This window comes from Rissa tridactyla, chromosome 1 (genome assembly GCF_028500815.1).
Source record: "Rissa tridactyla isolate bRisTri1 chromosome 1, bRisTri1.patW.cur.20221130, whole genome shotgun sequence".
Taxonomy (NCBI): domain Eukaryota; kingdom Metazoa; phylum Chordata; class Aves; order Charadriiformes; family Laridae; genus Rissa; species Rissa tridactyla.
The window spans coordinates 90,044,011-90,071,560 of record NC_071466.1 but is presented as its reverse complement, the minus strand read 5'-3'; the positions used below and the strand labels follow the sequence as shown (position 1 = coordinate 90,071,560).

The following is a 27,550-nucleotide window of genomic DNA, read 5'->3' as shown; positions in this document are numbered from 1 at the left end:
ATGATGAGAGCAAGGAAACAAGCTTCACCTGCACAAAGTATCTTAGAGATTTTAATACAGAGGCAATCTTCAAGATTTAGGCAGTTTGAATAAAGGGATCTAGAAAAAGCTCAAATTACAGATCTAAGTGACACGATGAAGTTCTTGTCCCCAGCAGTCTTTCTTTATTCTTTTTTAAAGGGATAAAAAACTCAGATAGGTTTGTATCATACAGAAAGATGAAACTATGGAGGAAACAACAGGAGATGGTCGCTTGGACGGCTGGCAATATTAAGAGGATGGAGAAGCTAACCCGTCGGAGGCATACATGTAAGTACATGAGGTAGAAAGGATACATAAAGCCAGTCAAAGACAGTGTAAAAGGCTGCCTGGATTGCAAAGACAAGCTTCAATCAACTCTACCATGGACAAATAAGTGGTCTCAATCACCAGATTTCACAGAATTCAACGTAATTTAGGATGGAAGGAACCTTTTGAGGTCATCTAGTCCAACACCCACACCCACACACACCATCCTCCCAACATGCACACACAACAAAAGCAGGGCTAACTTCAACAAGTTTTCAGAGACATTTCATACGTAAAACCAAAAAATGAGAGAAGAGATATCAGGACCTATTCCCTGTAAGCCTGACTACAGAAAGAAGGAAAGGAGGGAGGAAAGGAAAGGAGGGAGGAAAGGAAAGAAAGGAAAAAATAGGAGTAAAGCTTATAAAATACAAAGTCTGTCAAAAGAAAGATTGTGTTACCAATGAACCAAAAGGCAACCAAGGTCAAGAGACAGGGAAAAATGTCTTGCAGAGGGGAAAGAAAGGGCAATTTTTATTCGTTATTTCTTTAAAATGTTAATAGGATTACAATTCTCAAGTTCTCTGCCCGAGACAGTAAAGGGAGTTATGAAAAGTATGCCTCCAAAAAAATCATTAAGTTTGAAAGAGTCCTATGATTACGCTATAGTATTTACTCTTCAGGCAATACATTTGACATCACAGCAAATGAGGCATAAACAAAGATCATGAACATGTTAAACAAAAAGCAGTATCAAAATTTTCCCTTCTACACTACTAATTGAAAACAGGTGCAGCCTTTATTATTCAATCCTGAAAACGTCATAATGAGAAAAGAACACTCCTTGCATGCGAGGAACAGAAATCCTTTCATAATTATCTTCCATTCAGCAACCAGTGACTTAGAAGACAAAAAAAAAAGAAAAAGAACAATAGTGGGGTCTTTAAAAGTAGCAATTTTATATTAGAGCCATTGATTTCATCAAGATATCTATGATTATTACCACTCCCATTACCAAGCTGTTCAGCCCAGCACAGTCTCATATCCAAGTCTGGCATCCCAACTCACAACAAAAGGTGTAACAGAGAAACATATCTGACTCAATGCTTACAGCATCAACCCAAAAAACCTTCAACAACATATGGAAGAACCTTCCGGTAAACCTACATGAAGCACAAATTAGAAACCCAAGATCCTAAAGCTGCTGATGAAATGAGAGGACGGATGGGAAGCGCTTAGAACAGATGTGAACACGACTTCTTTTGTCAGGGCTGAGATTAGAATGCCGCAGTTTTGAAGACGTTAAGAGCCAGGATTCACACTTCAATTGCACAAAGTATCTTAAGGATGTTAATACAGGGACAATCTTCAAGATTTAGAGAGTTTGAATTAAGGGATCTAGACAGAGCTTTTATTTTTCAGGCGCCTTCCTCCCTTGATAGGCATACCTTTCCTTCGTATAAAATCGTGCAACTGCTACTGTAGAGTTTCTAATAATCCACCAGAATTTTAAGTTACATTTCCAGAAACAAGGAGGAAGCATGCTCAATTCTTGTACCACTGAGTAAGAAATTTACAATATCCAGCTTACTTCTGGAGTGCACAGGGTTTTAAGACAGCCAGTGGGTCACCTGCATTGAGAAGCGCTAGTAGCTTCCTTTGTACCTCCCTACTACTGCTATACTAGATCAAGAGACAACATTCTTACTTTGTCCAGTCATAGTGCCCTGCACTGAGGACCGGGTGCGGAAAAATAAGAGATCAACACACAAGTTATAAAGCACACCAAGACAGGGTATCTAGACATAGTTTAGGCAACTCTGAAAACCCCAGTTACAGATAAAGCATCAGAATGGCATTTTCTCCCTTTAACTGAATAGTTACCTGGCTGACTGTACTGATCTTCATAAGCATCCAGCCAATAAAATCTTAAGACTTGATCATCATTTTCCCCATTCACAAGTGGAAGGAGATTGGGGTCCAGCTGAACTTCTGCTGCTACTAGATCAGCTTCATCCTCATCAATTCCGTCCCAACATGAGATATCTGGGAGAGAACAACTTCTGCACATTTTGCAGAAGAAGAAAGAAACGAGAAGTAAAATTGTGCCTTTGCTACAACCACCACTGCTTCACCTTATTTCAGCCCTATATTTTCAGGCCTTTTATTGCTCTTTCCACTACTGTGCAACATTCCAACAGCTGGGTTTTCTCAGATTTCTTCTGAAAAGAAGGATGGAGTGACAAAGAGAGAAAACCCACATGCAAGCATGGTTCTCAGTACACAACACAAAAGTTTCAAAAGTCATTCGCCTGCTATTTCAGCCTTGGTCATTCAAGCCTTTAGATAACAAATACATCCATCCATCTGTACAAGCTGCTCAGTGGGTACAACGGATTATTTCAACAAAATTATCTTTTCAATCATTAAATGTCTAAGTCTCTCTGATCATTCAAATATTTTACAGTTTAAAGGTATGGAAAAATATGATTCAAGATTCTTCCAAACAATAAAAAAAAAATAATGGGGAAAACCTCCCTTTTTTCCTATTTCCAAATGTGAAATTACTTTTAGCGACAACACTTTTAACTAAAACTAACATTATGAAATACCTTCATAGTTGCTTAGAATAAGCATTGTTAGCAATTCCTCATTTTTGCTTATTGTCAGCAAAATTCATTGTTCAACACCCACACTGAGCCACATCCACATACTGAAATACGTATTATGTTGTCATCTGCTAAATCCCAAGAACATCAAGTATTTTCAATTAAGTAGCTATCAGCATGTTCAACATTACCATTTTTAACATCACTACAAAAATAAAACAACATTGCATAGCATTATCATCATTCTGTCTGTATCACAATTTCCCACTGGCAAAGACAAATATGAAGATAAATCTAAGGCTTACTGGTGGAAGGAAAAACAAAAAAGAAAAAGAGATTCTTACAAGACAGATGTCTCTTTCTTCTCCGATTGCAGCTGCTCTGTCTCTTTCTTTTCAGTTTCCTTGTCTCTCTTCAAGCTTTCAGCTGTCTCAGGTACAGTTTCCACGTGCTCTGCTTCCATAGGTTCATCAAAGTCCTCCTCATCAAAATCCATCATTCCCTGATCATCATCTGGAAGTGTTGCACATAGAGCTAAACGCTTGAGCCACTGAAGTAACACACTGCGTACTACAGCGGTTTGCATAGATAGCATACGATATGCGTGAATGTAATATACAGTATTAATATACAAACAAAACATCACGTTTAAGCTAAGCATCTAATTAGTATAAACTAAGAAGTGTTTTAACACTAATGTGCCATATTTAAAGAGTTGCCAGAACTGGGTTTTGATTTCTTTTTGATACCTTCAATAGCTTTCTCTGCTATTGTCTTCACTATTCCATTTTCTGTAGCTTTTTGCACATACTCAGTATCCTCATTTTCAGAGACTATGACAGATTTTGCTGTGTAATTGGGACGTTTAGGACGAAATGAAGCTGGAGGAAGAGCTTCCTTTCTGAGATGAGCAGGAGCTTTCTTTGATACAGGAGTGATTACCTGAAAGACATTTTAGCCATGAGTTAAAAAAAAAATCTCTTAAGAGCAAAAAAGGGAAAAAAAAATAATCTAGTACTCGCTATTTGAAGAACAAGTAACAAGAGCTACAGAAAAAGCTCCACATATTTTGCAGCACAACAGCTAAAACTCCTCAAAAGTAAACTTGAAATTCTATAGTATCATTTATGCTGTGATGTGTTTCTACTATTAATTTTAAAAAGCAGTTTCCAACAGGCCATGGTAGACATTTAATTAATTCTGTGGTTACTTTCACTATTTTTACCACATAGCACTACTCCATTCCTAAATTAAAACCTCTGTGTCAACTGAGTATATGACAATATGCCTGTCCCCAGGCAGGGACAGAGCATGGAACATCTGGGGAAGGCCAATACAGCAGTTCTTATCAGTAATGAGTTCAAGATGTCTACAGGACTCCATGGATCTAGAGAGCAGAGTGTTTCTCCATTGGATTTCTTCCCACTATAGACATGACAGGGAGAGTGAGAGGAAAACAAAGAAACCACATTTCAGCATGCTCTGCAAGCGTAAACTCCGAGGCAATAAGCAGAGAGTTTGTTTTTTAAATAGGATACCACTATGGCAGCAGCTACAGAACCTCTTCTTATGGAAGATGCGTATGAAGTGGCCTCCACCGTGACTAACAACAGGTCTCTGCATTTACTGTCACTTAACCTGCAGCAAGGTCCAAAACCTTTATCTTCAGTGAAAGCTGTTATTTACAGACACAGAATTTAGAGTTGCACACAATCGTTTGTAGAGTTTTAATCTCAGCTCAGCTACTTCTGCTGCAGCCAACATCAAACTCAGGCTTCACTCACCTTAAAGAGAAAGCAAACATTACTTTATCTACCTTCACCAACAAATTTTTGCTAGTTCAGCCAAATGAATTTATTTATACTTCTATTTCTGCTCATCTTCTGAAGTAGAAAGCGTTGCTGCCATCTTGCTTTTTATGCCCATTTATTTTCTAAGGCTGCACTCTCATCCTCTTCATCTGTTTCACTGCCTAAAATCTCCAGTTCCTCCTCCTAGGACCACAGAAGTTATCACCTGAACAGCCTGCCTAGGAAGTAATTTCCTTCTCAATGTTTCCTGCGAAAGCAACCAATGTTTTGCACCATAAAGACAAAGATCCTCTCTTACTGTATCTCCCCCTTTTTTCTTTTTCAATTACTTCCAGGCTCCAACACAACTGTTGAAAGGAGTGCCACTGGTGATTATTTTCAACATAAAAGTTGATGTCAGTATTACACAAGGTTTCACAAGTCAGACTTATCTCTCTACTCCATTTGCCTGCTACAGACTCTTACCAAATATATCGTTGTATTTCCAGCTATAAAGTTCTTCTCATTTACCATAACTCTTAAGAAAATGCTAGCTTTCCATCCCTAGCAGCCTGTCCCTCCTTTCACTCCAAAGTCTTGCACTATGGTAAACATCTATCCATAGCTTCAATTTTCCATTTGCTTTCCATTTCTGCAGAAGATGAGTTTCTTATCCTTTTCCACACCAACAAATACTCTTTCTTCTGTTTATTTTAGTTACCATCATCTTTTCCTTGCCACAAGGGTCTCTTCTACTCTCAGGAAAAAAGACACAAAGCAGAAGCTCACCTTCATGTCATGCACCTAACATTACAAAAACAGCTTCACCTGTCAAATGTAACAGCTATATACTACTACTACTACTATACTAAAGATACAGAAAAAGTTTTATTCTGTTTATGTATTAACATGGAAGGGGAAGACAAAAAATGCATGAAGTTACACAGTAACGTTGCTAAGGAAGCTAATGAGAAAGGTAATTTCTAGAAGCAGAAATAAAAGATAACAATATTCAAATCAACCAAAGTACTGATTAATTCTTATTGATGAGAACTTCTGTGATATTTTTCCTTTACCTTAGGAGTTTGTGACTGCACAGAGAAAGGATTCAGTGGTACTCCAGCAGATCTTTTCCTTTTCAGCATTATAACTGGTGGTGGACTTATCTGAACAGTCTGAATGTTGAAAGAGAAGTGACAAAAAAAAGAGGTGCTGTTTAATGTTTTCTTTTGCCTTTGTTAGTAAGGTTTTCACCAAAGAGAAAGGCGGCCACCAATATTTCTCACTTGCATTTGTGTATCAGAAAACACAACTCCTGATACACAACTCAGCCACATAAAAAGAAAGTTACCTGAGCAATCAGCCCATGAAGACACACATTAGATTTTTTCGGTAAAGTTTGAGACAAAAATGGTCCTCAATAAGTGAAACGGTTTTCAAACAGTGGGCATTTCAATAGCTAACCATGCCTTTAATTCACAAGTATCAGACTAACTGGTGTGCTGTTCTTCATGTGGTTGAGTCACCATCCCTAGAGGTATTTAAGAAACGCATAGATTTGGCACTTCAGGGCATGCTCTAGTGACAGAGATTGTAGGGTTGCGGTTTTTTGTGTGTGTATGGTTGGACTCGATGATCTCAAAGGTCCTTTTCAACCACGAAGATTCTATGATTCTATGTCTGCCGAAACAGTAGTACTGAGCACACATGCCTTAAAAAAAGGTAGAAGTGCTCTTTCAGCACTATCACACTAGAGGAAAAGCCATTTTAATTTATTTACATGTACAGATTTTGTATGCACATCCTTATCAACAGCTAGTAACAAAAGAAATTTTAGAGAACAAACAACAAAGCCAAAAAACCAATAGCTAACTACTATTACTAAGTAAATGGAAGCCATAGTGTAATTACTAGCACTATTTCCCCTAATCAATGCTCCACAGAATTTGACAGCATTAAAATGCATTTGCTTAATGATTTGAGGGTTTTTGATAGCCTAAGATATTATAACACTCAATCAGATGTCATAGGGAGGAGTAAAATAGTAAGCGCACAAAACCAATAGAACAACTTTATATTGGAACATCTATACCCCTCTTACATTACGCTTGTTATGATACAACATATTTCAATCCTATATCTCACCACTGCAGCAGTTTCACAGTTCACATGTGAGCAATCCTTTCAGTTTTGAGAAATTCTGCTAAGAGGCATTAACTCATTGAAAAGTCATTAATGATGTGGAACAGCCTCATTTCAGACCGTCCACCCCAGCTACAGCAGCCATCCTGCACTCCTAACTCAGAGGAAGTGGTCATCGGGTTCTCTGTAGCTAACTGTGGAAAGCAGGAGGCAGCAGACAGAAGTTCAGGCTACGTCATCTGCTGAAACAGTCCTCCCTCAGCTCCTCTCGTGAACCCAAAGACGCCAGATGGAAATAACCTACAGGATACTGGCTGGAGGTTGGTGATACACATATATGGTACACGATTCAGACGCAGGTAAGTCCTGTTTCGCTCCAAGCTGACTAAAACCTAGAAGGCTGCATTAGCTCAGGCTCTATATCACATTAATATAAACCATCTCTGATCAGGATGTAGTACTTTTGTCTTAAACCAAAATAGTCAGGCAACTTCTGCATGATGGAGATGACAGGCAGACTGCATGCATACATGGACTACACCAAGCAGATGTGCCATGGAAGAAATCAATCTTAGATAGTCTAGTTTTAGGAAGAACTTTGTTTTCTTGATATGTTCCACGGCAAGAAAAGTGAATGGATTAAGGTGTTTCAAGCAGATTTTATTAATATACTTACTTCAGCATTAAGATCTTGAAGAATATCCCCCAGTAAATCATCCTTTGACAGGTCCACAGTTTTCTGTAAAATAACAGATTAGCCAAACAGTTCTTTGTTATATGTGCAAACCCAATGCGCAGACCAGCAGCAAATGACTAAAGGGTTTCTACAAAATACACACAACATTTTCAGGAATGCTCCGAACACAAGAGATTGTAACAGGAGCTTATGTCTTGCTAGACACAAGAAACTGAAATGAGCCTTTGCTTTATTCCACTCCCACTAAAATACTGCAAACAAGTTAGAAATGTTTAAATTCAAAAATGTAAAAACTTACATCTGTGTTTTTCTTCCCAGCACTGGCTATAAACATGGACTTAATTGTGTTTGGCTTTGACACCACAGATTTTTTCACGTTCTTATTACCAACTGTAGACGTTTTGACACCTTTTCCTACAGAAAAATATAAAATTGTGAATTCTACATCAGAAAAGCTCAATGTTTAAGGTTCCAGTTATTAGCAGGAATAGATAGCAGAGGTAGTCTACATCATCCACCTTTACAATGCGGGCTGAAATGAAGCCTAATTGTCTTTCATTTGCTGCCAGCTTTGTAACAGCTGTCATGCACACACACACAAAAAACAAAGCCCTATCAGCACCCTGTCTTTCCTAGTCACATCAGAGATGCTCCTTGCATACTCAAGTTCTTACTCCAGAAACAGGCCCAAGATAATTTACATGGAAGCATCTCCAGAAAAAAAAAAACACAAGTGTCCAAGAGTTTGGCAGTAGGCTTGGATTTTCAACATCAGACTCACTTTCTCAGTTTGCCACCAACTTCATAAAAGTTGGCAAAATCATTTGATCCCAGCTCTTTAAAAGCATGCAAGTATTCCAGTGGCAAGACAGACCACGCATCCTTTAGACACTGGCTTTGGAAACCAAGATCACTCCCAGGTGCGTTTGTTCTAGAGGCAAATCCATATCCCATAGAAGACTGTAAGCAAAATTGCCCCGGTAGTGCTGAAGTAGTGTGATTTGGTCTCAATTTGTGGACCTCTGTCTTCTGCATCATGGGGGCTAAACAAAATCCACAGTCACAGGCACAGAGCTACACAGCTTCAAGTAACATGTCATTTGGCCATATTCACCACATACTGATGCCAAGAAGTTGCCCATTTTAGGTACCTTTTAAAAGCCTCTGGAACACTTTCTACAGTGGTCATGTTCAACCTACCTTTCTTACTGGAACCAAGAGCATCATCATCCAGATCTTCATCAAAGATTTCCCTTCCATCTTCTACATAACCTGTCCCATCTATAGAAGAACAAATTGTTAAAAATCTGCATTTTTAATTCTGTCTTCTGATATTTCTAAATGTATTCATAATCCAAAGTTTTACATATTTAAACATTCTTTTTCCCTTTAATATAGTGCACAAGTTATAAATACAGAAGTGTTAAGAACTACAGCACTCAGGTTTATCTTTTATTACACTAAATATATTATTATGTGTTTAATTAGAAATTATCAATTACAGTACTTTTTTTTAAAGTTACATCACTGATAACTGGAAATAAAATTTCAAAAACAGTTCTTAATGGAAAAATATTTTCATTATCATCCTAATACACTACTACAAGAACAATGCAAAAGATTCATTTCCATATAAACACTTATCTTTTTCTGGTCTCTTAAAACAATTTGTAAGAATGTACTAACTAGAACTTACCTCAAATTGTGAACATTATGAAGCCCAACTGAGTTATAACACTATAATCAAAATAACTTTCCAAATGAACATACCATCATCGACAATCCAGTCATCATCCTGACGTTCTCTGACCATCTTGGAGTATTCTTCCTCATCTATTTCATCATAAACACTTGTGAACTCCTCAACCTACAGTTAAGGTATACTGAGGATTAACAGTTCCCATACCATTATTTATTAATATAGGTCATTAGTAAGACTAGCAAGCTCCCGAGAAATGCACGTTTCCCTACACTGTTACAATGTTCACAACTAGTAAGCGCAGTTATTCATTCAGTTTAAGTTTCTTTTTTGGCAGTGACAAAAGACAAGTTATCAATTTTTAAATCACAGTATACTGAAACTCAAAATCTCCTGAAGGTTTCCTGAAGGGCAGAGGTTTCATTGGTTTATTGCTTATTTCACATTACAAAAAAAATCCAAACATTCCCAGCAATGGTGAGACTTCTGACCTTTGGCTCTACTGTCAAACACCAAGATGAGCTCAATGAAAAGGAAGGTGATTTGATGTGCCCAAGCACAGCGCTGAAGATGCTCTTCTGTGCCTCAGAGTGAACTTGCATCTTAGTGATCTACACGCTTCAGGCTTCTTTAAATTTATCCACCTCAATGTGGAAGTCACTTCCTGTTGGCATTACAATTAATTGGGCAGTACCAATGTTACACTGCCAGATTTCAGTTCTACCAGTGAAATACTTAAATTTTGGGTTCTTTGTGGAAACACAGCATATCAATATTAATGGATTTCAGTCATGTAAGGCTTTGAAATTAATTTAAAGTTTAAAATCATTTGAAGTTTAAAAAAAAAAAAAGTACTTCCTACCATAACATTAATTATCCAATTACATTTTAAAAGTTGGTCCTTCCCTGTGGGGCAGTTATCAAGCAATATCAAGCATGCTTGAATTGCAGTTAGTAGAACTGTTTTAGTTTTGAAAACAGAAAGAAATAAATGACACCAGAAAGCCACAAAACATTCTGAAAAACATACACCTTCAAAAAAATAAAAAAAGCTGATCTGAAAGGCAGATTTTGTTTTCCATAATTTTTAGATATATATAAAGGGTAGGTAGTTAAACATCTTGGCTCACATTCGGTTTCTATTAAAAAGGAAAGACGAGGAATTTTTCACCTCATATCTTATTTTTTCACCAGCTTTGGCTTTTTTCAGACGTTCCAGTGCTTCTTGCTGGCCTCTTCTAGACTTCTTCTCGCGTCTAGAACGCAATGCTGCAAAACTTTCAGACTCATACATAGCTGCGATGAATTGAAGACAAGAGAACTAAGTTTAGTAATGAGGTGCTGTCATCTGTGGCACTTGATGTTCAGTGATGTATTACTAGGTGGATGCAGTTTTGTTAAAAATCAACGTAGAGACCTACTTAGCTAAAAGCACACAGTCACGGATGGCTCTAGATAAGCCAGTTCTGGAATTACACTTGAAGGCATGGTCTCAGACATGCACAGAGATCAAACAGACTTCATGCCAGTTCACACTCAGCAAGAAGCTACCACCTAGATTTCCAAAGCACCTCTCAAATCTCATCAACCCCTATCTGCAAAGCATCCCCCCCACTCTTTCCTTGGGAACTTCCAGCTCCTTTTATTTTGCATGTCTCCATGACAACTCAGGAACAGACTGAGACTGACTTAGAAAAGGCCTATATTGCTACAAAGCAGTAATATACGTATATATTTTTTAGGCTGTTTCACAATGTTTAAGAGTGCAGCTCAACTGAGAGAAACTAGTAATTTGTCGACAGAAAACTGCTGCCCTGTTTCCGCCTACAATTCCTTCCCGTGGCAGCACTCCCCCCAGCAAGGTGCTTCCACTTCTCTTAACCTTTTTTTTTATTATTTTTTGGGGGGTAGGGGGTGATGGACACATTTATCTGCCCACAGCAAACGAACGGTCCCAATCCAGCTGATGGAAGCAGACCACCAGCCCAGGAACAAGACGAATGGTTTGGTGTGAGGGGCCCGATCCCCCGGCTGCAGCCAGAGAAGACCCGTGGCCAGCACGAGTGGCCACGCCAGACCAGGCCAGGCCAGGCAGCCAGTCCCTTCCTGGTGACAGCAGGAGCCCAAATCCTTCACGCACCTAGGCAGCGCAACGGAGACAAGCCAACAAGGATTTGGGTTGCTAAAGGGCTGAGATGGGCTAAAAAAGGGGTATTTAGGCTGCCTGGTACCAGATGTGGAAGAACTGTGAAAAGGTAACACTTCGGCTACATTTACACAAGATTTTCTGTCAATTCTTCGTGTTTACTGTGAGCCAGAGACTAAAGCCACACGCTCCTCCCTAGACAAACGCTATTTTCACCCTCAGCAGCGAGAGACACCCCCCCCCCCGGCCAGCCCACACACCCGCCGGGGATAACCCGGCCTAACCGCCGGGCGGGGAAACCAGCGCCGGTGCGGGGGAGCGGTGCGGGGCTTAGGGGGGCCCCTCCTGGGTATAATCCCCCACACAGACACACCGTCCCGGCCCGCCGGGAGAGAGTCCCCCCGCTCGGGCAGTGCGGCTGCCGCCACGCCAAGACACCCCTCGGCTGGGGGGTGGGGGGGGACGCCGGACGCCCGGTGCGGGGGGGGCGCCGGACAGGGACGCGGGACCCTCTCGGCGCGCTGCCCGCCGCGCACGCGCGCTCCCGCACCCGGTGCGCGCGCTCACACCCCACCCCCCCCCCACCCGCGCGCCGCCACCTCCGCGCCGCTGCCCCCCGCCTAAAACCCAACTGATGGCGGCGGCAGCCCTGGACGGCCGCGTCCCCTCCGAGCAAGCACCGCAACGGGCCTCACCGTCCCGGCTGCGAGCGCCGCTCTCCGCCATGGCGCCCGACCCGGCCCGGCCCGGCCCGGCCCGGCCCCGCTCCGCTGGCGCCAAGGCTGCCGCGAAAGTGGCGCGAGACGGCAGTCCCGCGAGCCGCCGGCAGGGCCGCAGCCAATCAGCGGCTGCGGCGCCCACCGCCCCGCGCGGGGGCGGGTCCGGGCCCAGCGCCGGCCCCGGGGGCGGGAGGATGAGCGGCGGCGGCCGGGTCGGGGAGCGCTGGGCGGCCGCGGGGCGGGGGGGGCTCCGTCCGCCTGCCTCCCTCCCACCCGAGAGCCGACAGGAAGCCCCGGGCGAGGAGGAGCTACTTCCTGGGCGAGGCCTGTGCCGCCGGCGGCATGTGTGGGCCCGGGCTCTGGCCGAGGCCTGAGCTGGCGGCCTCGGCCCCCTGAGGAGGCTTGCGGGGCCGGGCCGGGCCCGCCGCTAAAGCCGCAGGTTTGCAGTTGGTGGTTTGTCCCAAGGGCCCGAGGGGGGTGCGAGGGCGAGGGCGGACGGGACGCCCATCAGAACTGCCGCCTGCTGCAGGGATGTAAAGGCCCCTGAACCACCGTGGTGTGGAGCCTTAATTGAGGCAAAATAGCGTAAATGCACGGGCTGGGATTGGGAGAAGGTGGTGGTTTATGTCAGTCGCCTTAAAAGCTGGAGATCATAGAATGTGTTGGGTTGGAAGGAACCTTTAAAGGCCATCTAGTCCAACCCCCTGCAATAAGCAGGGACATCGTCAACTAGATCATGTTGCTCAGCGCCTCATCAAGCCTGGCCTTGAATGTCTCCAGGGATGGGGCCTCCACCACCTCTGGGCAACCTGTTCCAGTGTCTCACCACCCTCATTGTAAAGAACTTCATCTTAATGTCTAATCTAAATCTGCCTTGCTCCAGTTTATAACTATTGCCCCTCGTCCTATCGCTACACGCCCTTGCAACCAGCCCCTCCACAGCTTTCTTATAGGCCCCCTTCAGGTACTGGAAGGCCACAGCCTGCAACAACATAACAGTCAGCAGATCAGTACGTGCTGGGAGAAACAAGCATTTCCCACACGTTTTAAGCGATATATAACCATAGGAGCTAGGAGGGTGATCATGACAGGCTATGAATAACAACCATAGCAACCATGGTTTTCTTTTTGCATATTTAGATTAGGTATCGTTACCCGTCACAAGTTTCAGGAGGTCCTTCAGTGAATTACTCCTGTCTCTTCAAAAACAGGGAGTGGCTGGTCAGTTTAGTGACAAAATGGATAAATGGTTGCCCTTCCATTTCCCAAATCCCTTTACCTTTTTTTTTTTCCCCCCACCCTTCCTTGCTAGGCATGGGAAAATGAATTCAGACTGGATTTCTTAAGAAGCCAAGTGCATGGAGGGCTCAGAGAAAAGACCTGCTAGCTTTTGCCTTGCAAAAGGCAAAAGCTTTTTGCAACACCTGATTTTGGCAGGGTGGGGAAGTGGAGTATGTTCTGCTCATCTTGATGCTACAGAGATACTGTTACTCTCATGTGTCAAGAATTACAAGCCAGCCTTCAACTGAGGAGCAAGAGCTGTGTCTAGAAAAGGCTATATTTCAATTTTAAGTATAGTTGGAAATGTTTTAAAAGACCTCAAGACAACCGAAGCTTTACAAGTCCTCTCCTCTAAAATGGTTTAGATCTATCTGCCTGCGCCTTCATTAAGAAACCCAGGGAAACTGGAGGGAGTTGTGCTGTTTCACCACAGATGAACCTTGATCTTTTTTCCAAAAACATCAGTGCTGGCCAGTCACTACCCAAAGAACTTGCCACCTTTATTTGCAGAATTTCTGGGGGACCATTTGCTGCTTATGAAAATATGTTAGGCACTGACTCCAGCTTCTTATGAAGACAGGTGGCACCAGCACTTCAGAGCCATTTGAGAGTGAACAGGACTCTGTCCTTACAACTGATATGCTGTTACAGGAGCGTTAGCTAGTATTGTTTGGCCTGGATGTACTGACTATTTTCAGCTGTCTAGAAGAGAGATTTTTTATGGTTCTGAAATTTAAAGTTATTTTCCTTCTCCACAAGGACTCCTTTGCATTGGTAAGAGAAATAAAAAAACTACCAGGCGTTGATCCTTCTAACTTACTTACACGGTTGATGGTACAATGCCACCTCTCACAGCTGGACCTAGTCTTGAATGGAAGCAGAAGAACCACCGTAACTGCCTGTAACAGCTCAGAAGAGACCAGTCCACTCCCCCAGCCACTCCAACATGCCCATTCCCAGGCACACGAGAGAGTGAGACCACCCCTCTTAGCAGTAGCTGGTTATTAGATCAGCTCGGCTGGAGCAAACCCGCATCCTTGGGAACACTGATAGCTATAGGAAGAATGCCTCTCTGACTTACAGACAGCCTTTCATTTGGTGCAGTGTATCCACTGATGGGGCTTTTTTCTCCTTTTTTAAAAACACGCACAAAACAAGGTCACATGAACAAGCATTATGTGGGGTTCAAATTCAGAAGTTACTCAGTTTTTTAAGCTACAATAGAGAAATATTTATAAAATAACAATGTCACAAAATTGTTGAGTTTGAATAAAAGTAGAGTGATACTGCATTTCACGCATACCTAGCTTTCACATGCTTTGGAATTTTGAATTGGCTGGATATTAATGCTTTTGATTAAAAAAAAACACAATACCCTTTGTCAGCTCTCATACAAACAGTGGCATATTTGTCATTCAGGTGATGCCATGACTTGAGCGGGTACACAGTGATACAGTTAATGTACCAAACTGAAGTTGTTGCCATAGCTCCACTGTGGGACAGCACGGATCAAACAAAAGCCTTTTTCATTAATGATAGTTCAATCCTGACATTCATCTCTGGCCATAACAAGAATGTATCTGTTTCCTGCAGCACAGTGTAACAAGCATATTTAAATGCTGCAGGGAGGAAAAAAAAGGAAGGGAGCAGGGGATGCACTTTGCTGTGGAAAAGAAAAATAACCCAGCAAGATTTGGGACTTCCTCTGCTAAATGGCTTTATCACAGCAGATTACTTTGAGCTGATCTTTAACCTCCCTTGGGACAGTCATACGAAAACAACTTGGCATGACCTTTGCTGAATTGTCTTTTAAGTACAAGAAGTGGGAATTCCACTGTGCAGTCCAGAGCCACCCAAGGTTCTCTCAAGGAAAGTGTGATAGCTGCAGAGAGAAGTGCAAGAGAAGCACAGTAACGAAGATGGTAGGCAGCCAAAAACACGGTACAGAAGAGGAAGCTCAGGAAACTCCCAGATTTCAACGAAAGGTGACAAATGTATTTTACATGTTGTTAGAGCTGTAATTTAAATACGTAAGCTATGAATAGAAAATATTGTAAACTCATTGCAAGAGCTCCAAGATAATATAAACAGTAGTATATGTTAACATATGAAAGTACAAATGGAATATAGTACCAAACCAAAGTTAAAAGGAAAAAATAATTACTATATTGAGGATTATTCTTGTCTTCCCTTCTACGTCTATGGCATGTTTGATCTCTCTCAAAGACAGCAGGACAAAAAGTTAAAATGCTGAGATTCAGACATTACACATTAAGCTTATGGTTGATAATTTTTTTAATGATGAAAAAATCTCTTGGAACTAAGAGGGGTGGTATAAGAAACAGAATGCGAGTAAACCATGAGATATAGCAGAAATAGCAAATTCATCAGTACTATGTCTGACTCAAAGTGCCTAAACATTATATTATTGTTAAGTACAGACTGTCTTTGTGGAAAATCGTATGTGTGTGTGCGTGTGTGCGCGTGTGCTAGTGCTCATGATATGAGTGTATATGCTTTATGTGTATGTTTCCTACAAACGTGGAGTATTTCATTCTCTTACTTTTAATCCTTGTATTGGTCTGAATTAATTCATGTTATCACTCAATTAATGTAAAGTTTTACATCTGATAGGATTCAGCTTTTTGACTAGTCCATTTCAGTAGCTGCTTACTAAACTGTGCTATTCATGTGACTGTTCAACGCGAGTTACTTAAACTACTACAGCCTGTATGGGCTGTATAGGGGACTAAACTCCTAAAGGAGCACAGATTACATAAATTAAAAATCAAAAGTGTTGAATTATTACTTACCAATAGGTCTTTGTTTTCAAAACTCTTCACAATAGTTAACTAATAGAAATAAGAAGAAATAGATTCTTCTCCATTTGTTTATCTTGCTTACTACGCCTGTAAATGCCTTTTGTTCACTGCACAGCTCTTTTTAATTACCTACCTGAGTTACCTGCTAACATGAGGCTGAGGAGAATAAAGTCACTATTAGGATGTTAAGGCTCTGAAATGCAAATGTGAAATAGAAACTAGAACAACACATTGATTTCCATTCTGACAGAAAAAAAAAGGTCTATGGAATGAAGATCCAGAACTATTTTTTTTAATAAAAACAAACATTAAATTCTGATTGCCATTAAATTACAGTGAATCATAGTAACTACCAGAATTGGTGGAATTACACTTACCAGAGCAGAGAGCAGAATCCAATCACCTGCTTGCCTAATACAATATTTCTATTCAAGCCTAGAAGAAAAGTACAAAATATTATAATGTAAATTAAATAAGGAAGACAAGCTAGAGCAAACTCACAGAGAACGAGCCCTCGCATAATTATAATGTCTAAGAATTAAATCCGATGCCAGTGGTATTCAAAAGCATACAGTTATTGCCACAGCATGAAAGTCTCTGTTTTAACTACTTTCAGCACTCTCTCTTTACAATTGCACAAAAATGAACAATTAATGTATAAGCAGAACATTACTGCAGAGAGGCTGTTACATTTCAAGACCTGGCTGAAGATCAAGTGTGCTTCCATGGGTGAGTACTCTCACCGTTTCACATCTCTTCAGCAGGAAGGAGGAAAGCATCATGACATGCTGCAAAGTCTAGTTGTAATCCTGACACCTCTCCATCGCTGTGCTGGTGCTGGTGGAGGCTGGGCTCAAAGCCTGGAGAAGCAGCAATGGACCAGCAATGGTCCAGCAATGGACCAATGAAGCAGGACAGTCAGGGTCCTGACCCCCAGCCCCTGAGGACCATGAGCAGGACAGCCTGGGGATGGGAGCCCAGAAGCCAGAGCAGACAAGTCTGTGGTGATGAAGCAGGTCCGAGGTCAAACCAGAAACGTGGCTCTGGGTCATGTCCAGTGATGGTCAGACACAGCCCAGCAATCACCAGTCAGGTCCGCAGTGATGAGGAAGGTCCAAGGTCAAGCCATGGACTCAGGCCGTGGGTGGGGACCAGGATCAGGCCCCATGATGGTAACCGGGGTGAGACACAGCCTGAAGATCACCAGATGAATCCATAGTGACAAGGCAGGTCCAAGGTCAGGCTAGGAATCTGTGGCTGAACTGGAGACCAGCAGTCCTACAGCCCAGCTCCAGCAAGGACTGATGGTGCAGGCCAGAACTCCAACAGAGCCCCCAGACAGAGGGCAGGGGACCCAGGGGAGGCTGGTCAAGCCTGTCAGTGCCGTCAGGGTCCTGGCCCCGAGGCCCAAGTAAGGTGTGTCCTCACACCTTACAGAGATCTGGGCTCAGGAGGGATTTGCTGTGGAGTGGTTTAATTGCTGTGGACTGTCAGTGGGCTACTTCATGGACACTGAGCCAGGGCAGGGACAAGGGCCATGGCAGAGGGGACTTGTGGGTGGCAGGAGCCCTGGAGGCCAGCACCCAGGGGCTGCCAGGTGGGCTCTGGGAAGAGGGTTCACTCAGGAACCTACAGCTGGCCAGCGTGGTGGGGACACAAAAGCCCATGGTCAGGCTGATGACTCAGGAGGACTCACCAGAGAAGACCCCACACAGCCATGGGCCAGACCCCAGTGTGCTCTATTCAGGGCTCAGGAAGGCCTGAACTAGATGTCAGGGTGCAGCAAGGGTCAGCTGTTCCCTAAGGACAGGGAGACAACAATATGGTATGGCTGGTGGGGTAGGGACCTTGCCACCCAGGGCCCCATCCCACAGCCCACAAGGGAGGTGAGCAGGGCAGGCCCAGCCAAGAGTCCAGGTCATCAAACAAGATTTCAAACTTGCCTCATCACCACAGGCAAGCCAGAAGCACAAGTCAGGGGCAGGTCCAGTGGCGGTAACGCGGGTCAGACACAAGCCCAGCGATCACCAGGCAAGTCCGCGGCGATGAGGCAGGGCAGGAAGTCAGTCTGTGGGTTGAGGTCAAGATCAAGTGGGTCCATGGCCATGCTCAGCTGCAACACACCTGGAGCCACCCACACCTACAGCATAGTTCAGGCATGGATGGAAGGCCCAGGGCTGACCTGAAGTGGGGCTCTTTGGCCCTTGGGCAGCAGGATATGGGGACACCCCAGCTGAGGGTGATCAGGGGTATTAAAGCCTGTTAATGCATTCAGGATATTGACACAGATTCCACGTCAACCTAATAGCATGTCCAGAGCCCTTCATTTATTATAACAAGATCTTACACACTGAATCACTTTCCACTTATATTTGGCTTTCTGGTATCATTAATATTTCACTGTGCTAGGGCAGTGAAACTACAGAAGTTTAGCTGTTACTAAGGGTCACTAATTTTCTCATTCTTACATGTATTTTTCAAAAACTCATGACCTGCTTAGAAATTATTTAATCCACAAGTAATAATACAGGAACTGGGAAAAGACTTTCCACTTTCCCTCTCACCTTTCGCCCATAACTACTTGCCCAATTTTTTCTACCTCTCCCAGATTCACTGAGGCTTTTACACTGTCAGTGTTCTTCCCCTTAAGGCCACAGCACAAAGCATTTTGTCAAGTAAGATGACGTGAGTAAGTGTGGGATCTTAGAATAATTCAGGTTGGAAGTGACCTCTGGAGATTTCTAGTCATCCCCCTGCTCAAATCAGGCCCAGACAGAGCAGATTGCTCAGTCCATGTCCAGTTGAGGTTTGACTATCTTGAGGATGGAGACTCCATGACCTGCTGTTCCATGCATCAGGACAATCTATGGAGTGGCTTTACTGTTTCCCTCTCCCCCATCTCTATCTTTATGCTCCACAAGCCTTCTAGAAGGCCACTTCTGAAAACAGTGAAGCCTTACTCCTCTGAGTCATCCAAAGGTGAAAAGAACATGCCTGACATATCAGCCCATACCAGCCCTTTTCAAACATGGTAGAGAGCCCACAGAAACACCAGTATTGTTTTGTGCTTGAATATGAGAACAAGTGACAGTAATCTCATTTCAATATCGTACCTGAGCAAAGAGTGACAAATAAGTCCTAGGACTTTTATAGCATGGTGAGTACACATAGGTAAGGTTTGAGAAGCTTTACTGAAGATATTCAGTGAAAGGATTAATAATTTTATTGACATTCTTAAAGATAGGTAGAAATTCATACTAGTCTGACAACTTGGCTTTTGCATTTAACTATGTAAATCCAGAAAGCATATTTCTCTGTTTCCTGTAGTTGATTCTACAGTCTACATCTTACCTTCCCTCATTGCGTTTTTACAACAGAATTTCTTTAGGAAATCTTTGCCCCTCCCCCACCCCTTAAATTTAAATGAGTCTATCAAAAAAGCAGCAAATGTAGCCTCTGACTAAATGAGGTTTGGGGTTTTTTTATATATAAAAAAAGATGTTTTGTTGTCCTGTTTTTCAAAGAAAAAGCCCCCAAAATTTCTGCAGGGTATTCTCAATCTCTTTGCCAGAAACAGCTGCATTATGCTGGTAGGAGTTGTCCATAGCTGCTTCCTGGGTAGAAGATGCTCAGCTGCTATCATGTCAGTTCAAAAGTTTCGAAGGTGGAAAAATTATAAGCAACTGAAATAAGATTTTAGGGTCAAACAATCTTAATAACTAGTAAAAGCTACACGAGCTGGCAGATAATCATTATACAGTGCATAAGTACATGCTTTGTTTTAAATAAAGTGTGTATCTCTGCCCAGATTATGAAAAACTCCAGTTACTAAGTTTTTGGTACCCAAAATATTAAACACGAACCCCCAACAATCACTTGAATGCAGTTTACAGTATGATTTTTTGATGTTTTACTTGGCAGGTTTGCATTTGAGATAGTATGGGAAAAAATTGTGAAGGCATTTGCATGAAAAATTGACAAATGGGACGATAATGCTTTACAAGAACAGTGGAGGAAAAGAAAAGTATTGGAAACTTATAATACTGGAAAAGATAGTGTGACAGAATACTGAAGATCAATCCAAGAAGTATGAAATTGAGCTGGGAGAAAAGGAAGGTACCAGATAGATTGAAAATGTGTAGAAGTGAGTGCAATACAATTATGTGCGAGAAAGGCAGCCTTAGCTTTATGTAGATTTAACGGGATTGGAGTGAAAGCCAGAAGAGGGGAAAAAGAGAGAGGACGGATGACAACAGAGTTTAAATGTAAATAGGAAAGAGATTTTTCTTAAATTGTATTATATCTGTAACAATAAGAAGCCGGACAGGTAGAAGATGACTCATTTAGGCAAATTTTTTACTGAGATATATAAAGAAGTGAGATCTGTAATACTCAGCATTATATTTCTTGGTAGCGGTAAAGTTGCAGCTGTAGTACTGTGCTTGCACCACTCTGGAAGAAATCTATAGAGAACCCAAAATAGAACAGGAAGGATAATGAGAAGATCTGTAAAATACGGCCTGTAAGAAACTGTTGGGACAACTGGGGCAGTTTAGCCTAGAAAAGTCATGAGAGACATGACAAAAATACCAACCTACCTGCTGAATATCAGCTCTCTACTCCACATCATCAAACTATTGTTTCAAAATCTTAACCATACGAGTCATACAAAAAGCAAAAGAGGGTAAACCTGTCCTCTATGTCCAGTAGAAGAAAAAGGAGGGGCAATAGATTGCAGCAATGGAGGTTCAGGGTAGACATTAAGAAAAACTCTCTCATAAGAAAGAAAGCACAGGGCTGCATCAAAGAAGCGTGGCCAGCAGGTTGAGGAAAGTGATTCTGCCCCTTCGCTCCACTCTGGTGAGACCCCACCTGGAGTACTGCGTCTAGCTCTGGAGCCCTCAGCACAGGAAAGACATGGACCAGTTGGAGTGGGTCCAGAGAAGGGTCACAAAAATGATCAGAGGGATGGAGCACCTCTCCTGTGAGGACAGGCTGAGAGAGTTGGGGTTGTTCAGCCTGGAGTAGAGAAGGCTCCGAGGAGACCTTGTTGCATCCTTTCAGTACTTAAAGGGGGCTTATAAGAAAGATGGAGACAGACTTTTTAGCAGGCCCTGTTGCAATAGGACGAGGGGTAATGGTTTTAAACTACAAGAAGGTAGATTCAGACTAGAGATAAGGAAGAAAATTTTTACAATGAGGGTGGTGAAACACTGGCACAGGTTGCCCAGTGAGGTGGTAGATGCCCCATCTCTGTAACCATTCAAGGTCAGGTTGGACAGGGCTCTGAGCAGCCTGATCTAGTTGAAGATGTCCCTGCTCATTGCAGGGGGGTTGGACTAGATGACCTTTAAAGGCTCCTTCCAATCCAAACATTCTACGATTCTATGATAAGAGTGGATTGACTAAATAGTTGGGGTTCTAGGAAGGGAATGACCAAGAGAGGTTAGCTAATTGAAGTACTTCCCAACCTTTGTGCATCCAGCAGGAAAGTCCCACTGCAGGAAATCTCTCATCCTCCCCAGACAACCCAATAATTAAAAGCTTGATTGTTAAAATCAGCAAGGACAACAGAACAACCTAATAATGGGACAGACAGACCTAATGTTGCCCACACTAAGTGACTATTGCTCTGACTGTGGAAAATAAAATGAAGACAGATAGCCTCTTGGTCAAAAAAGAACCATAATTTCTCTCCATTTCCGTCGAAAGTGCTTATAAAAGTTGTTCATGAAAGAACAAGAACACAAAGAACCTACCATAGAGTGGATAGCCCCACTTATTCAAAACAGTGCTATAATGCACGGATGAATGGCATCATCAAAAGCCACTATTTTCAACAGTTTATGGATTTCAGATGATTTATATATAAACTGTACTGGATTTAACATGACATTTTACATTAAACTCCCATGGTCTAACCCCAACCCTAACTAAACACCACACAGCTGCTTGCTCACTCCCCTGTCCCCAGTGGGATGGGGGAAGAGAATTGGGGGGGTAAAAGTGGCTTGAGATAAGAACAGTTTAAAAGAATAAGAATAAGAATAAGAATAAGAATAAGAATAATATTGTAGTGAAAAGGAAAATAACAAAGAGAGAGAAATAAACCCCACGAAAGACAAGTGATGCAAATGAAAACAATTGCTCACCAACAACTGACTGATGCCCAGCCAGTCCCCGAGCAGCGGCCCCCCGCCAGTCTTCCCCCAGCTTTATTGCTGAGCATGATGTCATATGGTATGGAATACCCCTTTGGCCAGTTGGGGTCAGCTGTCCCAGCTGTGTCCCCTCCCAGCTTCTTGTGCACCCGCAGCCTACTCACTGGTGGGGCGGTGTGAGGAGCAGAAAAGGCCATGATGCTGTGTAAGCCCTGCTCAGCAATAGCTAAAACATCCCTGTGTTATCAACACTGTTTCCAGCACAAAGCCAAAATACTAGCTACCGTGAAGAAAATTAACTGTACCCTAGCCAAAACCAGCACAAATTCTTATATAACGACTGACTGATTTGTTTCTGTACAAGTATCCTGAGAATATAGCATTTATTAAGTCACATATCCACTATGGAATTATGGAAAGAACCAGGTATAATCTTATGTTATACCAAATCCTATATTTTTACTTTTTCGTAATTTACACACTGTCACTGCGTATTAAAAAAAAAAAAATCCAGATTTAATCTACATACAATTCTATAAGACTCTTTCATAACTAGGAAATATTTTGTATTTTTTCTAACAAAAAGCTGGTAGTTTGTAAGCACTGTGTGTTCCACTGGAATGATGAACTACAACTTAAAAATGAACAAAAGCTACAGTATCGGACAACATTACATGGAAGCAGCAAAGTGATGGTGTTGGAGGCAGTGAAAAATAATAGGCTGTATTTAAATTCATACCTGTCATTCTCTCCCTTTTTTTTCTCACCTATGCAGGTGGGGAAAAAATCTACCATTGTGGGATTTTAATCTCTGGCTAAACATATGTGGTTTAACTAACTGATTATCTCAGCAACAAGGTATCTTTTTCTGCTATTTTTCGACTACCAATTCTAGCACGTATAGAATTAGTATGACATATATACATACATACATACATACATACACACATACACACAGAAACACAGTATTTTAACTAATCTGCTCTAGACCTAAGCCATTCCTCCATCTTATAAAGTCTTGCAGTTGACAGCCATTAAAACCTTCAGGATCCAAAATATATACACTGAAGCAAAATTCAGCTCATCTCTTAAATATTCAAGACTTTATTCTGTGATGTTTTCTGTAGAAGTTTGGCTTTGAAGTCAAACGCTGTTTAACTATACCAGTCCCTGGTTTTCCGTAGTTTCCTGCTGACTTTTGAACAGAAAATATGTGAGGGTCTGTTTCTCTTCATTGCTATTCGTTTGTAAGTCCGAAGACTCTTGCAGCCTCTCTCATGCGAAGACCATTTTAAATACAACTTCTGCTGTGCTAACGGGTGCTTGAGATCCACTGAGGCACTTCAGACACTTGAAAATATTCTCCAGCGGCTGCAATGCATTCTGCTCCTTGCTTTTACAAAGGACATCAGAATAATGGAGTATTTTTGCTTTAATAAAGCAAATGCCACGGTCCTCAGCCTGGAGACTTTGTTGAGTATTTACAGACTTCTCTGTAGTAGGAAAATCTCTTGACAACTGCAAGCATCTAAGCCAAAATACCTTGTTGGCAGGTGGCTTGGATAGAAGTCATTATACTCTGCTGAAGATAGCAGGCTATATCACTGCTTTGTCATTAGAAGGAGGAGAAAGCATTCCTTGTTAACTAGTTGCGAAATGCATATCATTTCCATGCTCAAGCAGGTTGAAGTCCTTAATGGGTCTATTCCCAGTTTCCAAGTATAGGTTGCTCTTTCTCGGAATTTTGCCTAAGGTAAGGATGCAATTAGTGTACATTAAACAGCACAGCTATGAACCTTGATGAAGTAAGCTTCTTGTGTATAAACTGTAGAGAAAAGACTCTCTCTAAGGAAAGCGGACACATTAATTCATGTTCAGATTTCAGCCACCTTGGCCTGCTGATGCTAGTCTGCTAGGATCAGTTTAATATGTGTAATGTGGTAAAAGCGCGACAGAGGTTTTATAGGTGCTGGTGTCTACATGGAATTAAAGTTTATTTAGTTACAGCTGTGCTCCACTAAAATATTTTAATAATTTTAATGGCTAAACTGAAAAAAGAATAAAAAAAAAGTCGGGGGGATATTTAAAACTTAGGGCTGAAGTATATAGAAGAATCTCCACAGGATACTTGTTCAGCTGCTCACACAGCTCAGAGAGAGACAATACTTTCAGTTTGAGAAAGGAGAGGATTTAAATGTAGCACTTATATGTATTTTTATATATATTTTCTTCATACTTGGAGAACGAATTGTTCCAGTTTGTGAACTGACATTCCGTATAGAAAAAGCCCCACTGCCTATCAGAGGGAACTTTCCTAACAGCTGAGATTTTTTCCCTGTTTGCTGTCTGCTCAATTCAGACCTTGGAATGAGTGTCAAGAGGATTGGGATCATGGTCTCCTGGCTTGTTTGCATGTAACGTTAATTTATGCACCCTGGGACAGGATTCTTATGCATCAGATGTCTATTCAAGCCCAAGCAGCTGTTGCCAAGAGCTCAGTCATTAAAGGCAGTGGCTATACATCCCTGTTGCTTCTGAAGGAATGGCAGGAGGATGATGCCCAGGAGACCGTACTCAGCCTGGTGCAGGATATTTGGTTACATAAAAGAAATTAGATGCATGAACCTTCCCACCCATCACTCTTGCTTCACTGTTCTTTTGAAAGTTGTCTCACTAACAAGGCTTTACAGAAGACCGTATGCTCAGCTTCTCCAGTCAAACCTAATTTTTGTTTATTTATTTCAGAGGGTAAAGAAGACATAGCATAGTCCAGCCTTTTGAAGGCCCATTTTGCCCCCACAGCTAGAAGAAGATGCAATTTAGGACACCTTATTCAAGATATCCAATATGTTGACTAAGATGATCAGAGCCGAGATGGCCTGTGACAAAGGACATTTGGATAGACATGAACCCGCAACCTTCCCTCTGCCATCATTTCAGCTCTCTCTCTATTAGTGAGGTACACAGCATTTCTTAATCTTGCTGTTCAAACAGAAGGAAAAAAAAATACAAAGTATTAAAAAAAATTATGAAGTATTTCCCAAAGCTGGAAATGAATATGCAGCAAGAAAAGTACACCACCTCCACTTTGAAATTCTGGCACAGCTTAGATAGGTGATAACACTGGTGCAAGAGAGACACTGTTCTTTAATGCTACATGTATATGGAAAAACATCCCTGTAAAAGGTGAATCAAAATGCAGCCAGAGCCAATAGCAAACTCTCAGCATGAAAGCAAAGATGAAATTCACCTTTTTAAATAAAGAAAAAGCAAAGGAATTTACATTTCCAAGTTTACCGGCAATCATCCAGCTGCAGGAAGGTCCATTTCCCTTTCGTCTCTATTCCCAGGCACCCCCCCAAGTTGGGAGGGCTGGACACCCACCTCGGGTACGTCCGTGCCTGCTGTGACTCCTTCACCACACCAGTGCTCGTCTCTTCAGAGCTGGCGTGTGTGGTTGGGTTTATAAAAGAGCTACCTGCTTCCTCTGGCTGCTCGAGTCCTGACACTGGCCAACTGTGCTGCCCAAATAGTCTTCTACCAGCGTAGCCCTCCTGCAAATATTTTTCTTAAGAAAATGAGCTGCAAATTTTGGACAGAGTACTGCATTCATCATGGTTTAATCATTTCCCTGGTGTATGCTTTCCATAGTGTGCGTAGCCTTCACAGAATAACTGATAAACAGATAAAATAAAGGATAATGGATAAAAAGATTCAGCTGTGAGATCTAGTTAGTTTGGCTACCTGTTTTCTGTGCTCAGTCACTTCTTTTGGCATGTCTTCTCCTTTTTCCTTGACTTCTCTCTCATTCTTTCTTTTCACATTATCTTTTCTTTCTACTTTTTTTTTTGCATCTCCTCTTCTCCACTTACCAACCCCTTTCCCTTTCACGAAGCTCACGTATTTTTTCATATTGCACCCTGCCTGCTTTGCAGGTGTGCAAAAGATAAGACACTTGAATTAAGGCTCTCAAGCCCCGAGGCCCAATTCTCTTGTAACTCCTCATGGTTTTGGGTGGCCTTGAATGTTTGTGCCCCTTGAGGAAGCTTGATTTTTAAAAACAACGCTCGCAGCGCCCACCACAGCTAATGAAATACACTTTAACGAATCTATCAAGGTTAATGATAGCCAATGGCGTCTCTCCGTTCTAAAAAGCATTGGCTTTATATTATCTTGATCACATTCTCCTCTTCTTCGGGAGTGAGAAGGCCAGAACTTTCATTTCAGCGATGCAGGAGACGCAGCTGCTTGTGGTGAAGATGTGGCTGTGACCCCGGGGATGGCATTAGCCAGGTTCCTCGCAGAGGGCCTGGAGCTCTTGTCACGTATTTGACTGGGATAGAAACGTTCCGCTGCATTTAGAGGGAGCTGCTGCCCTTAAAACTGTGTCCTTTTATCCGCCTCGTGGCAGAAGAGAATGGCATTTTTACTGAAACACTTATAATTCCGTTCACTAAAAAGCAACTTCATTTTTGTAGTAACACAAGTTTGCAAAGACATTGCTTCGAAACTCCCCCCGAGGCGAAGCGAGGATGTATTTCTAAAAGAAACTCCCCCCTGTCCCCCGACTTCTTTTGACGTCGCTAACCGGCAACCGCCGTCACGCGCGGCGATCTCAGCCCTCCTCCCAAAAGCCGTCCCCGGCACCTTTCCCCTCCCCGCCGCCCCAGGGAGGGGAAGGGGACGGCCGCTCCTGGCTCACCCTCGGGGCGCTGCCCAGCCCCGGGGGGACCCTTCCAGCCACCGCCCCCGGGGCCCCCCACCCGCCCGGTACCGGCGGCGCGGCGGGCGGGAGCTGTCCGTTCAGCACCGCCGCTTCCCCTCCGCCCTCCCGCCCTTAGTTTTGAACGGGTCAGACCGGGCCGTGAGGGGGGTTTACCGAGGCCGGCGGGAGGTGTGGGCTGAACGGGCGCCCACACCGCTCCGGCACACCTCTGGGGAGGGCTTCGGGGCCGGCTGGCGGGGCTGCTCGGCGGCGGAGGGCCGCGGCGGCGGGGCCGGTACCGGTACCGGTGCCGCTGCAGCACCGCGGAGCCGCTGGGGGGCCGCGGTGGCGCGTCGGAGCAGCAGCCAACCAGGAGGCCGCATGCAAATGAGCGCGGCGTCCCACCGCGGGGGGGCCGGTGGCCGCCCTGTTGCCATGGCGACGCGCGGCGGCCGTGCCCCCGGGCGGCTCCCGGGGAGACCCCACGCGGG

General features: G+C 42.9%; 1 protein-coding gene across 1 annotated transcript in view; it reads right to left on the bottom strand.

The window, feature by feature from the left end:
* POLA1 (DNA polymerase alpha 1, catalytic subunit) overlaps positions 1–12,265 on the bottom strand; it is a 206,097-nt gene extending 193,832 nt beyond the window's left edge. The window contains exons 1-10 of the mRNA XM_054217655.1: positions 12,067–12,265; positions 10,397–10,521; positions 9,297–9,393; positions 8,727–8,807; positions 7,825–7,940; positions 7,506–7,568; positions 5,764–5,862; positions 3,647–3,839; positions 3,242–3,410; positions 2,173–2,351 (exon numbers count right to left, since the gene is read on the bottom strand). Coding sequence (XP_054073630.1) covers positions 2,173–2,351; positions 3,242–3,410; positions 3,647–3,839; positions 5,764–5,862; positions 7,506–7,568; positions 7,825–7,940; positions 8,727–8,807; positions 9,297–9,393; positions 10,397–10,521; positions 12,067–12,097 — 1,153 coding nt within the window. The 5' untranslated portion in view covers positions 12,098–12,265. The remainder of the gene's footprint in view (positions 1–2,172; positions 2,352–3,241; positions 3,411–3,646; positions 3,840–5,763; positions 5,863–7,505; positions 7,569–7,824; positions 7,941–8,726; positions 8,808–9,296; positions 9,394–10,396; positions 10,522–12,066) is intronic.
* Between the last annotated feature and the right edge of the window lie 15,285 nt (positions 12,266–27,550).